The sequence below is a fragment of the Enhydra lutris genome, unplaced genomic scaffold (assembly GCF_002288905.1).
Source record: "Enhydra lutris kenyoni isolate GAN:26980312 unplaced genomic scaffold, ASM228890v2 scaffoldscaffold40, whole genome shotgun sequence".
Lineage (NCBI taxonomy): Eukaryota > Metazoa > Chordata > Mammalia > Carnivora > Mustelidae > Enhydra > Enhydra lutris.
This window is the reverse complement of record NW_019154124.1, coordinates 19,005,875-19,019,658: the sequence shown is the minus strand read 5'-3', so window position 1 is coordinate 19,019,658 and position 13,784 is coordinate 19,005,875. Positions and strand designations below refer to the sequence as shown.

At 35.6% G+C, this 13,784-nt stretch overlaps 1 protein-coding gene across 3 annotated transcripts in view; it reads right to left on the bottom strand.

Annotated features, from left to right (window-relative positions):
• Positions 1 to 5,198: 5,198 nt before the first annotated feature.
• The window catches only part of LOC111155214 (transportin 1), a 92,336-nt gene continuing 83,750 nt past the window's right edge, over positions 5,199 to 13,784 (bottom strand). For all 3 annotated transcript variants that reach the window (XM_022515321.1, XM_022515322.1, XM_022515324.1), the window contains 2 exons: positions 13,356 to 13,498; positions 5,199 to 10,947 (listed from right to left, as the gene is read on the bottom strand). In XM_022515321.1, the coding sequence (XP_022371029.1) occupies positions 13,391 to 13,498 (108 nt within the window). In that variant the 3' untranslated portion in view covers positions 5,199 to 10,947; positions 13,356 to 13,390. The remainder of the gene's footprint in view (positions 10,948 to 13,355; positions 13,499 to 13,784) is intronic.

Sequence of the window (13,784 nt, the reverse complement as noted above, 5' to 3'; positions counted from 1 at the left end):
TAAGGAAGTAAGCGTTAAGAAGACAACATCTTAATTATACTTTATTTGGGAAAATGTGCCTTCAAAGTGAAAATATAAAAATAAAAGACTTAGTGAAGTTTATCAGTAAAGCTGCCAGGAAAGTGAATGTAGTATATAACCTGGCCTTGTAGAAAGTATTGAATACCTGAGAAGTTGAACAACAAAATTCCCATGGGTCTTTAGTCCCTGAGTATATTGGATTGAAATGACCTGGAGCTAGCTCATCAAGTGTTACCAGAAACTTGCCTGCTTTTTTAGTTCAGGTCTGATTTTGTTACAAAAGACCAACTTGTTATGAAGTTATGTGTGAAATATACATAAGTACTTATTTATGTACCATTTGAAGAATAACAATAAAATGTAGCCACAACTCACTGATCATGATTGCATCCTCAGTTCTCTAAGACCTAACCATCTTCATTTTGTATTAGACATGTATTTTATACTATACATGTATGCACTCCTATTCATGTATTTTTTAGTTTCAGCTGTTTTTAAAAATTTTTTTCTTAAAGATTTTATTTACTTGCCAGAGAGAGAGAGAGAGAGAGAGAGAGTACAAGCAGGGGGAGCAGCAGGCAGGCAGAAGCAGGCTCCCTGCTGAGCAAGGAGCCCAACGTGGGACTCGATCCCAGGACTCTGGGATCATGACCTGAGTTGAAGGCAGACACTTAACTGACTGAGCCACCCAGGTGTCCCTGTTTTTTAAATTTTATGTAAACGGTTTTTCTGTAGGCATTCTACAGAAACCGGCTTCTTTTGCTCAGGCTTTTTTTTTTTTTTTTTTAAGATTTTATTTTTAATTTATCTCTACACTCAGCATGGGGGCTCAAACTTACAACCCCGGGATCAAGAGTCCCATATTCCAGCAACTGAGCCAGCCAGGGGCCCCTGCTCAGTTCTACTCTTAAATTTATCCATTCTATGAAACATTTTGACTGTTACTTTTTATTTTTTGCAGTTACAATGCCTATAGGAAGATTCTTGTGTTTCCTGGCACATATATGGAGCTATTCTAAGGCATATACTTAGGAGTAGAATTACTAAGTCTTAGCATATACAAGTGTTCAACTTTTCTGGGTAATGGAGAACTGGTTTCTAAAGCAGTTGCACCAAATCAGCACTGTGAGAGTTCCTGCTCCTCTGTTGTACTCTCTCACTGGTATTTTCTATTTTTGCTTATTTAGTGTGGAAAATATGTGGCATCTTTTCATTTGCGGGCTATCGTATAGGTTACTTAGGGGATGATTTATATTTCAAAGCATATACATGTGTATTTGTAATTTTGAGGTATATTATATTTCTAAATTGCCCTTCATTTGTATTAATTTCATGCCTAACGATGTATGAATTTCCATTTCTGTATTCTCCATTCTGTATACACCGTCACCAAGCCTTTCTAACATTCATCAATATGAAAGCAATTTAAGTATAAATTTCAACTCTCAGTTGACTGAGTTGAATAGATGTATAAAACTACATTCAGTCTTCTGTGAACTATTAATATTCTTTGCCTGTTTTTTTATTGGGTTGCCTTGCTGACTTGTCTTTATAACTTAAGAAAACTAACCATTTTCTGTGAAAGGAGCTGCCAAGTTTCCTCCAAGTTTTGTCATGCAGAACTTGCAGGCTTTTTAAACAAATCTCTTTCAAGACTCACATGGGGTGTCAGACCTCAAAATGCCTTCCCTACACCAAGATTATATAAAAAGAAACTTAAAGTTTTACTATTTTTCATTTAGAGATATCTAGAATTTCCTTACTCAATATGAGGTAGGAATAAGTTTTTTTCCCCCGAATGTCTACCATTTTCCCCAACAGTTATCAAATAGTCCATTCTTTTTTTCACTTAAGTGTCATATACTAGTTTCATGTATATTTAGATGTTTCCAGATTTTTTTTTAAAGATTATTTATTTATTTGACAGACAGAAATCACAAGTAGGCAGAGAGGCAGGCAAAGAGAGAGAGGAGGAAGCAGGCTCCCTGCCAAGCAGAGAGCCCGATGCGGGACTCGATCCCAGGATCCTGGAATCATGACCTGAGCCAAAGGCAGAGGCTCAATCCCCTGAGCCACCCTGAGCCACCCAGGCGCCCCCCAGATTTAGTTCTTTTGAGTTGCCTGTTCTTGAAGCAGTTTTCTTGTAGCCATAATTAAAAATAATAATAATAATAATTGATTGGAATTGCTCCATCTTCACTACTACCTTTCTTTCACAATTTTTCTGGCCCTCTTGCTTTTTCTTCTGAACTCTGAAATGATCCTGTCTAGAAACAAACAGAAACCATTTGCTAATCTTTTGGTAAGTTTTTAATCTTTATATGTAGACATTAACAAACTTCCTATCATTTAGGGAAGTTCTGTATCTCTGGCCACTTTGATCTGGTCACTTTTCAAAAGCTTCCACATTTCTTGAACCATTTATTTTTAGGAAACAAAACTACTTGGCCTTGCGGGAAAATAAAACCTATGGGCTCTCAATCCTTGGGCAAGGAAGATAGCTCCTATTCTGATCCTTCTATACCCATGTCTGCCCAAATGACTTCCACGGTGCTAAATGCGAAGTTCTTGTTCTGTCCATCTGGATGTCATGGTTCTCTAGTTTTCTCATTTAAGACTTCAGTGTTGGGATTGTGTCTGGTTTAGTAACCATCGTTTTTCCTCAGTCCTCAAATGATGCTCACCTTCATGGTTTGAAAGCACCACTTACACATCCCGTTTCCTCTCTGTAGCCAGATCATCTCCTCTGTACTCCCAACTGCCTACTTCTCTCCCCACAGGGTGGTCTCAACCCGAATGCTAGATTTTTTTTCAGTCCTAGTTAATGACATTTCCATCCTTCCGGCTACGCAAGTCAGAACAAGCAAGAGTCATCTTGAGTTCTTCCCTCACAATCCATCTGGATATGTTAGCAAATCTGGATTCCTCTTTTAAAACAAATCCAGGTAAGACTACAATGGTTCCTTGACTGAAGTGCAAAAATGACCTATACCTTCAGGCCCCTTCAGTTACCTCTTGGATCACACATAACTACTCTTCTCCCTTGCCAACCCCCACCCCACGCTGAAGGTACACCCGTCTTATTTGCATACCAATACCGACTAATACTCGTTCCCAAACATCCATGGGCTTGCCCCTTCAAGTTTTTGCTCAATGATACCCTCTAGACCTTTCTTATCTTTCCACATCTCATTAAAAATATCAGGCCTTTCTCTCTCCCACCATACCTTCCATCTGTTTCCTCCCCAGCACTTGCCACCATGGAACTCACTTATTTGCATTCCTACAAGAGAATCCAAGTCCATGAAACCAGGGAATGTGCCTGTGACAGAAGACTTAAACAACTGTTAAATGTGTAATATGAAGAGATTTTGTATATTGAATTTCCTAGTTAGAAAACCTTGCTATTAAATTACAATTTACAGCACACAGTATCACCCACTGATGTTGCTGCTGGGTATGGGAATTAGTATGTTAGCCGAAAGGAAGCTGGGCCACAGCCATCTCATTTAAATAGGGAAACTGCACTAAGACATCACTGCAGACATATGCAAACATTTCAGCACAGGGACACTCATCACTTTATTTCTAAGAGTAAAAAAAGAGGACTTCTAAATGTGCAACACTAGTAGTTAAGACAGTTTTGTAAACTGCCCATGCAATAATGTAGCTATCACATCGATGTAGATTAACAGGCAAATTTGGGTACTGAGAACAATGCACCAATTCACTATCTTCCTGTGTGCACAGAAACAGTCAATTCTTAAAATGTTTAATGATGTTTTTTGAAAGGCAACATAAAGCTTGAAAAGGAACACTTAGAATAGTCAGGCAAGGATTGCTGTAATAGGCATGGAATGAATGGCTCTTTAGTACACCAATTTTTCCAGTTAATCACTTTTGCCAATGGTTTAGAACTCATGTTGAATTTCTACATTGTAATTTGCAATTGTGCTGGACTGGAGATCAATGTGGACGAACATGACTCTGAGGTCAAGAAGTAGAAAATGGCTGTCACAGCTTCAGCAGTTTCTATATTCAACTGTATGGGAATGAGGAAGTCCATACTCAGGAGCTGTCTAGTATAAATGCTTCTTTTCCCATCATTCCTAAAGAATCAGATGTACATTATGGGAGTCGCATCAATTATGAACTCATCAAAAGATCAAAATGCCTGTTAGTTCAAAAGGAAGTATAAAGTGAAAACAATCATGAAGTTTGTATTTTAGTCTCACTAAAATGTTCAAGACTTACCCCCAAAAAGGATATTTTTTAGCTTCAGGCACAATTTCTGAGATTGCAGCAGCAAATCAGGATCCTGAGCAACTTAATTAGGCTGCCTTTGGATATCTTCTCCTACAACCTAAATTCTAAAATCTTAAATTCTAAAATCTTACATTCTTTCATAAAGATGTAATTTGTATTTTAGATTAAGTACTATACCACCCAAGTTTCACATTTTTTAACCCCTTGCCAACACAACTGAGGTTGTATCAAATATTTTCATGAGCCACTAACAAAAGGAAAATCTGAGGAGCCTCATTTCCCTTCACATTTTTTGGGTTGCACTGATCTAATTTCAGATTTCCTTGTTCTGAGATGTTCTAAATCTCAAATAAAAAAAGACTACTCAACAGTTGTGCACACATTTCCCCTGAAATATATTAATACATTTAATTAGTCACATGCAACTGTAATAATGGATTACAACCTAAAACTATTTTTATTAAGTATTAATTTCCAAAATCACAAGTCTTAATTTTTTGAAGGATAAATAGGAAGCCTTAATAGGACAGACATTCATACACATTCATGCAATCTAGCCTTACAATGTTTTATTCAGGACTTCGTCTTTTAATTCCTTTGCAGAGAAGTATTTTCTCCCTCCTTGCCCACCAAGAGCTGAATCTAGAATCTACTGTTTAGGAAATACAGCAACATTAGCAGTTAAAACATGGGGCAAAATTTTTTTCTGAATTATACAAATAAAAAAATACTCAATTTAAAAATGGTTGTCAAACAAGTGTACTATGTGTAAAAACTAAGAAAAATACCTCCAACAAGAAAAAGCCCCAAACAACAAAAAACAACGCAACAAGACGTATCTGGACCCAAAATGGGGGGAGGGAGGGAAAAGAAAGCTCACTTCCTTTCATTAAAAATCAGAGTGAAACATCTATAGTTAAACAACTTTATTAACATAGTCAAGCAGTGATTAACATTCACATCTATTATGTCACATCATACAAATGTAAATACAAAATTACTACAGTACAATATATATTCTCTGCATGATCCAAAATATTTGGTGGCCCCAAAAAACTCTCTTTAAAATTCAGCAGCTTATCAAAAATTAAAACCATATTCTATTTAAAATGAAGATCTGTTAGCACAGAGTTAGACTTCAAGAAATATCAATTTAGTACAGTTTGAGAAGTTGCAGGAGGATATATTTGAAGGACACATTCTAACATAGTGTGGCAGGTACAGAAACATCAGATTTAAAGCTTTTAAGCATAACTCATACAACCTAAGTTGTCAGCAGAAAGATCCAGTTATTTATAACTAAAGCTAAAACTACTAAATTATTGCACCCAATGTTAACATGAATATTAATTGTAAAACTGCCTTATAATATGAAGTGAAGTCATTAACCACGTTTAAACATCTCTTCTCACAGATGATAATCTATTAAGTAAAATTAATTACAGAGTATTGTCTAATTATTATCTCCATAAAAATCATCCAATCTTAATTTGGTTATATATCCACATAGGAGAACATCAATAAGGGAATATGGGGAAAGTACAGTGAAACCCCTTTATGAGGCTGGTATTAGGAGGGGACAAACACTGCCTTATAGGCTAACCATGTTATAGTAGGCTTTAAGGAAGATATTTAGATTTGCAAAATAACTCTGCATAATACCAAGCCATAGTAAAAGGGGACTCTATGGTAGATGAACAAAAATTGTTAACGAAAGGGAAAATACTACTTTGCTAATTAGTGATACAATGCTTGGCAAATAGATTTGGTTTTAAAATGTACAAGAGGTGAAAAAAACAATCACCGTTTTAACTTCCCTCAAAATCATGCATACAGTTTTTTTTTTTTTAAACAATACATTCTGGGATACAAATCACAATAAACAATTGCTATAATTAAATGTATACCTTAAAATTAATATGTATAATAATTAGGCATAAAGATAAAGAATCCTCTACATATAAGTAATACCAATGGGGGAAAGGTCTATGTAAGACTGAAAAAATTAGTCACATGTCACCTGGAAAGTGTACAAGTGAATGAAACTTTTATGCAAAATTTAAGAGGCATTAGAAATATCTCCATATTTAATACAGTATGAAATGTACTAAAGTAGGTATACAACGCTCTTGCATGGTATAATTATTAGATGATATTGTTACACAGCTCTTTATTGATCTGATTTTTCAACTAGATTATCCCTTAATCTGAAGACCACAGTTTTAAGATTCCAATGCCTACACTTCAGTAACAGTACTAGTAGCAACAGTTAGTGTTTTCCCCCTTGTAATATTTGCAAAAAATCCCAAAAAAACAACAACAAAAAAAACCCAAAGAACACCTCAATAAGCAAAGCTGTGTGTATTTTATTTAAAGTACTACTAAAGGATTCAAATTGCAGTTATGCATGGTACACTCTTCTCTTGGGAAGAGTGTCTTTTGCACCGTTATCTGTTAATACATTCAATATGAATAATATAGATTAATTATATGAAGCAAAAAACCCACTTTTTTCTTTATGGCGAAGGACCTAAGTTAAATTTAGACTAAAGGGCTTAAGATATAGTTACTTTAGTTCTGATATTTCAGCTATGCAGGGTAATTTAATATAGGACAAAAAAAATCCATTTTCCTATCTTGAGGGTTTGGCGAAGAGGACCAAATTAAACTCACTCTCAAGGTAAACCTGCATGCAAAAGGCTTGCCAGGAGGGATCTTGCCCCCCGCCCCGTCTGCTAGAGTAAGGACTAGAAAATCCGACTAAATGCAAAGATTCTTCATGAAATACACTAAAAAACAAAGTTAAGTATGATGACCCCTTATAAGCATATGTCACCAAAGCAAAAAGGATACAAGAGTATTCACCTGAGATAAAACTTGTATCTGAATATTCCATAACTGAGTAGACAAAGCATTTCAATAGAGGAAAGTCAGTTGAAATTATTTTAAAATATACATCTGACCCTATTTTACAATATATGCCATTTAAGCAATTCAGATCAATGAAAAAGTCTTAACAAAAAAAATCACAGTGTTTATCAATATGTTAATTACAAAATGTATGCTACTTATTTCATTTTTAAGATGTAATGGCTTGGTTAAGTGTCTTAAAATCTATTCTTCTGAAACCTAACTTGCGTCACAAAATCAAGTAGCAATAATGTAAAGCATCAGAACTGGCTCTTCAAGATTATTTACACGTTGATTATTTGGGAAATAACCAACTAAAAAATATAAAAAAGTGATTTTTTTTTTACACAGTATGAAGTTATTAAAGAGATTAGACAATACAAAAAGCAAAATTCTTTCCTGAATAAATGAATTCTGTGGCACTAAGTTCACCTGCTAATGGACTGACTACAACACTGAACTGCCAAACATGCATTTAAATTATATTAAATACACTTTCTGTTTCCAACTTAGGTTGATCAGCAGCTTTTGTTCTGTTAGAATCCTTCAAAGAGAGAAGCTCGAACAGGAAAAAGAAGGCATATATAAAACAGTAAACACTGACCTCCTGAGGTTCCTACAACATAAAAATATTCAAGTAGAAAATCTACATCACTTAGCAGCGGCTATTTCTGTAGTTGAGCACACTAACAGCACTTTAGTGTGTAAGGAGCAGATGAAGTAAGCCGTGCTTTAAGCATGCCAAGAGGCAGAAACACTGGAATGTAACAAAGACAAACACAAGTTCATAGACATTCAGTCAACATTCAAAACTATTAAGACTACACCACAAGAATTAAGTTGCTTTATATATATCCCATGATGTATTTTTATCAGAATAAATGCTAAATCAGAGCTTACCTCAAAAGATAACTTAAATGGCTTCTGCAAATTCCTATGCTATACTATGTATCTGAAATATAAATTAGGGAGAAACAATAACCTCATTGGGGGGGGGGACGGACACACAAAAAACCCAACCCAATCAGGTTGCCAGTCGTGTTTACTTAATTTTACTTTCTATTTTTAAATTAAATTTCCTTTTAATTTAAAAACAGTTAAGTGACTACAAAAATGGGCACATTCTTACCTTATTTCTTAATTAAAAACCAACTTTTAATCAAATAGGTGACAAACTGCTTTTCAGTCAATAGAGAGTTGTCAATCACAGGTCCAGATAACTTTATTGAAGGTTGTTTTTATATGTTTGTTTTAGTAAAGTGTTTAGAGAAGCATTTTGCCATTTTCTCCAACTTAAATTTTACTTATTCCAGAATACTAAGGTATCCTCCCATATTAAACTAAAGAATATTTGAAAAACTACAGACTATCACTAGGATTTAAGGATAAAATAGCTACTCTAATCAGGTTTTGAAGACTATGAAGCAAATTTTGAGCTTCCAGCGAAGCCAGGTACTAGAAAGCAAAATGCTACATACCCTTTGGATCCAACTTATAATTAAAAACAAAAAACAAAAAAAAAACCCAAAAAACTGGACATTGTAAAATAGGATTTAATTTCAGGCTCTACAGACTGAAATTTGCAAAGCCAAAGTAGAGGAAAAAAGGTGAAAGAACATGTTTAAAAAAATACACACATATACACACACACACAGTAACAAAAACCTTTTCTGCATGCTACCATGCTTCTGAAATTTTTTGAAACGGTATTTTTAAATTCACACGCATACAGCTCAAACTTCAGTGCAATGGCTGTATCATTCAACACCTTTAGAAGAACAGAACCATGCAAAGAGGAGCAACTGCTTATAAAAATGGTTATTCAGGATTTATTCTGCAATGCAAAGGTGACAAACTAAAATATAAAAAGGTTGTTATGGCTTAACATTTTTGTTGCAGATTAAATATGCAGCATTGAAAAATGGAAAGGTGTGGCTTCATCTCTGACCAGCAGAGTTAAAAAGAAAAAAAATCTCTCCATTTTCCTTCATCATCATGGGATACACTGTTCAGGCAATCCGAATTAATAAAGACTTGCACTTCCATATGCACACAAGATCAAGTGTACCAGTTAGGATTTCACATTCACAGTATATAAGAAAATACACATGGAAGGAAAAGTAAAGGGTTAACTTAACAAGGATTTATTCACAGGAATACATGTAAGTAGAGAAAAATAACAGAAAAGCTAAACAAATGAAATGAAGAGGATCCAAACCAACTTTCACTCTGTAGCTTTTTACTTGCACCCTGTGTGCATATATCTAGGGCACAGAGGGCCACCAACATGCGCCAATACAGTGTAGGAACCCTGCATTACATCCATTAACTTAAACATATCTTTAAGATCATGCTTTGAACAAAAAAAAGAAAGCTTAGAAGGCAATTATGTTGAGTGGGAATAAACATTGAAATATAGCAATCATGTCTTCAACTTCTACAATTGTCTTTATGTGCCAACTAACATTTACGCAGCCTCTTACAGATCTTTTACCATGTATTTTAAGTTTTAGAAGTTTTGATAAAATCACTAGTAGTATATAACCATGCAGAAAGCACATCACACTGACAGCACAGAGGCAAAGATTTTGCACAGGTATATCAGCTTTCCACATTGTGCAGGTTACACACAATACAATATCAATCTTACTCCTAACAAGATCCTAAAAAGATATTTCAAGGCCTAGCTGTAAACTACAGTACTTTATATCTATATTCTTAATAAAAATAAAAAATCCACAAATCTTCAAAAGGAATTTTAAATGCAGGGCTATATTGAATTGGTAAACTGCAACACAAACTGGCGCCACAGAGGTAAATGAATACCAATCTCACTCTATGCGATGCAAGCATGCTACTTTCCCACTAATTTAAAGTACTTTCAATCACTATGAGCCAGAATGCATGCCTGAACCTTAAACTGCACTTTAAAAAGAACGTCTTGGCCTAGAAATTAAATCTAATGAAGTACAACCATCAAATTATATCCACTACATTAATGTTTTAATGCAAAATCAAGATGTCAATCTTTAGTCTGATATGCCCAACCCCATTTATTCCTCCCTCCCTGCCCACCCCACAAAGGTAAAAGGAGTGACTCATTTGGCATTTCACAGGGTGCTTCATTGTTTAAATTTGTTTTGTTTTATTTCCAACTTTTTTTTGGGTACCTTAAATTGTAACTTCCAAGAACCTGCTTCTACTATGGGTAGGCAAGCTGATTTTAATTCTATTAGCTTCATTTGTGTAGTTCTTCAACAGCATGCAAAAACAAGGCCCCAACACGTGGGAAAATTTATAAAAATCTTTAAATTAAGGAAAAAAAAAAAGCTTCTTTACTGTTTGTAACCCCCATTCTTAGGTTTCCTTTATTGTACGCTATAGAATTTTTCCTCTTTCTTATCCCTATGCATCATTTATGTGGTTCTTGTTTTGGTACAATTCCCCATAATATTCCAGGATGTACTGTTTTGTGAGTAGACTGAATAGGTTTTGTTTTTGTTTGTTTTTTTGCTTCTTCACATCCAGTGCGGAGTTGTAATTGGAGACAGATTTCCACCCACAAAGGCTCCAGATGTTAAAACGTTTCCCAACATCGACTTAATACAGTGACGGCAACACCTCCCTCCCGCCCCTCCCAGTAGGGTTGGGATTGTACTGTATTCCCTACTGGTTTACCCTTCCCCCCTGTAAAGGGTAACATTTTCCCTGGGTGCAGAGGCTCCCTCATAGTCTCCAAGACTGAAGGACCTGTAAGAAAACAAAACAAAGCAATTTTATATTTTAACAACAGTTTCTCTTAAAGCCAGCGAAACACAAAATCAATCAAGTAAGAATGCTATCTCTAACCATAGAAAATGAAAACTGGACAAAGTGCCTAAGATCATGCCAGCAGTCACTGATAACCCATGTTAGTACCTTCCCCTATGGCTTTCAACCAGTCATCTGTGTCAGATATGAAAAGTGACACCAATCTGAGGACACGCAGAGAGACGTGTGGAGCTCTACATTACATAGATGAAATTCAATGGATGCCCTGTAGGATGCTATCAATCTAACTCTTTACCCCCATTGGTTATTCCTCACTTGTTTAACAAGATGCCTTACTTTCTGCAAGAATCAAGCAACACTTTCTTTAAAACAATCCTTTTACTTGTTGAGAATGAAAACATTATTCTTTTTCCCCCCCAGTATGTCCAATATTAAGCAAACAAAAAAATCTAATTCATCAAAAAATAAAGGAACATTACTTCTTGTTGGTTGTCTGACATTCTAGCTTTGGAGGCACTAAAGGTGTTCATAATACACTAAGTTTACTAGATTCAGTAATAGCAAAAAAGTAAATTTTAGGGGCGCCTGGGTGGCTCAGTGGGTTAAAACCTCTGCCTTCGGCTCAGGTCATGATCTCAGGGTCCTGGGATCGAACCCCACACTGGGCTTTCTGCTCAGCGGGAGCCTGCTCCCCCCCGCCTGCCTCTCTGCCTACTTGTGATCTCTGTCAAATAAATAAGTAAAATCTTTAAAAAAGGTAAATTTTAACATCTCCTTCTAGATGTACCTTACAAATAATTCTTTTGACCCTATCCTACACAATCGTTTCCGATGTTCTCAGACCTCTTGATATTCCTGTAAAGAACCTTTCAACACTAGCAGTTTTAATGATAACCACATTAAGAACGAAAATCAGATCACTAGGATATTGTAAACAGCGCCTGATGCTGGTCCTTTCACAACAAAAATCTACTAACCACTCAAGCCAAATACGGGGTATATATGAAGACTGATGTGGATTCACAGAGAACGATTAGCCCATCTGTGGGAAAGTGCAAGCAGGACCTTTTCCCTGCCTCTGAAAAAAGGCAGGAATAGAAGACAGTGATCCACTTTCATCTCTAATTAGAAAACAGGTAACTATTTTATGCCTCGTCTTAGAACACAATCAACTCAATAAATCAACGTAATTGGTGACATGATAGGGATACAGAAGTTACCAAATCTGCAAGTGCTCAAGACTCAGCTCACTATTGTATCATCTCTCAGGCCCTGATGTTAAGAGTCATTCTCATCCGTTACATTCTCATGATTTAATATAAAGACAATTAAACACTATTTCAAAATGCTAAAGCCACAAAATAGCCACGAGTACTCAAAACTACAGGGGGACAATACACAAAGAGCTCTGAGATATTCCAGAGGCTGCAAGTCCATTTTTACTGCCTTGTAGGTTATACAGCACGGATGTGGAAACCTTTTCAGGTTTAAAATCTAGCTCCAAGTAAATGAGCAGGAGAGCAAACAAAAACTCCAACAAAGGAGATAATTAAATTTGGTGGACATCTTTTGGACACACACTAAGTACACTCTCTGAGCCCTCCAGTCAATTATGTCTCAGTTCATGTTCAAAACCTAAAGAAGTGTATCCTTATTCACTGTACTGACCCACATTCCTAACATTTATTGAGCCAACTTAGTGTGTTAGGTAATATACTTAGTTCTGGCATCACATATAGTTCTAATCTTCAAAACAACAAAAGAACTGAAGCTATGAGATCAGGATTGTTAGTTTGACTGAAGTACAGAAAAACTGAAGGAACAAGAGTCCAAATGGACTTACCCCTCTACTACCCCAAATAGACTCATCCATTGTCCATTTTAAAATACAATGCAGGTCACATGGTAGGTGCTCAATAAAACACATGTTGAAAAATGAGTATTAAATATTCCCATCTGCTGAGCCCAAAACTAGTTGCAATTCTAGCAGGCTTTTCTCAAAAGCTCACAACACAGAAGTCCTTGATGTATCAGAGACTAAAAATTTACACTTCAAAATAATCCTTACCCTACCAAAGTAAATGTGGGTGACTTCTTACAGGGCAAAAATTTTAAAAACGGGGATTAGTTTGTTGAGTAATCCAAACAGCATACCAATTTAGTTTTCTTTTTACTCAGGATTCGAAGTAAAACAATGCATTTTACCTTGCTTGCTAGTTTCTAAAGAAAATTCTCTAGCTTTAATTTTTAAATTTCAAGGCTAATATAGCCTGAGTTTTACTCAACCTCTGCAGAAAACATACAGCTTTTATTCTACTCAGTAATTTTAGATTGTAGACCTATGTTTCTTTATCCTGAAAAACTTCCACAAACTTCTTAAAACTTACCCCTAATTATGGGACTGCAGCTTAAGTGTATGAGATTAAACACCGTAAAAAGCTGCAAGACGCTCTTTTAAGGGAAGCGGAAACTGGTCAGAGAAACGCCTCCAATTTTCATCCCCAACTTGATTTTTAAATCCGTGAAGGATCTGCAAAAAGTGAAAAAAAATCATTAATTCATCACTAACAGGAGAAAAATTCCAATCTGCATAGCTTCCGAAGTGAAACACTACTGACTTTATTTTTCTAAAATTTTATCAATTTTAAATCAATGGTTCTCAAACTCTGTTGGATGCTATACCACTACATGTCTTACCTAAAAGCACCTCATAATATATTCTAAACCTTGGTTTGAAAAGTTTAGAATTCAAGCAAGTGTCCTAGAACAGATGTATGCTAAGAAAACTCTGACCTACTACTAATGGACAACAAAGT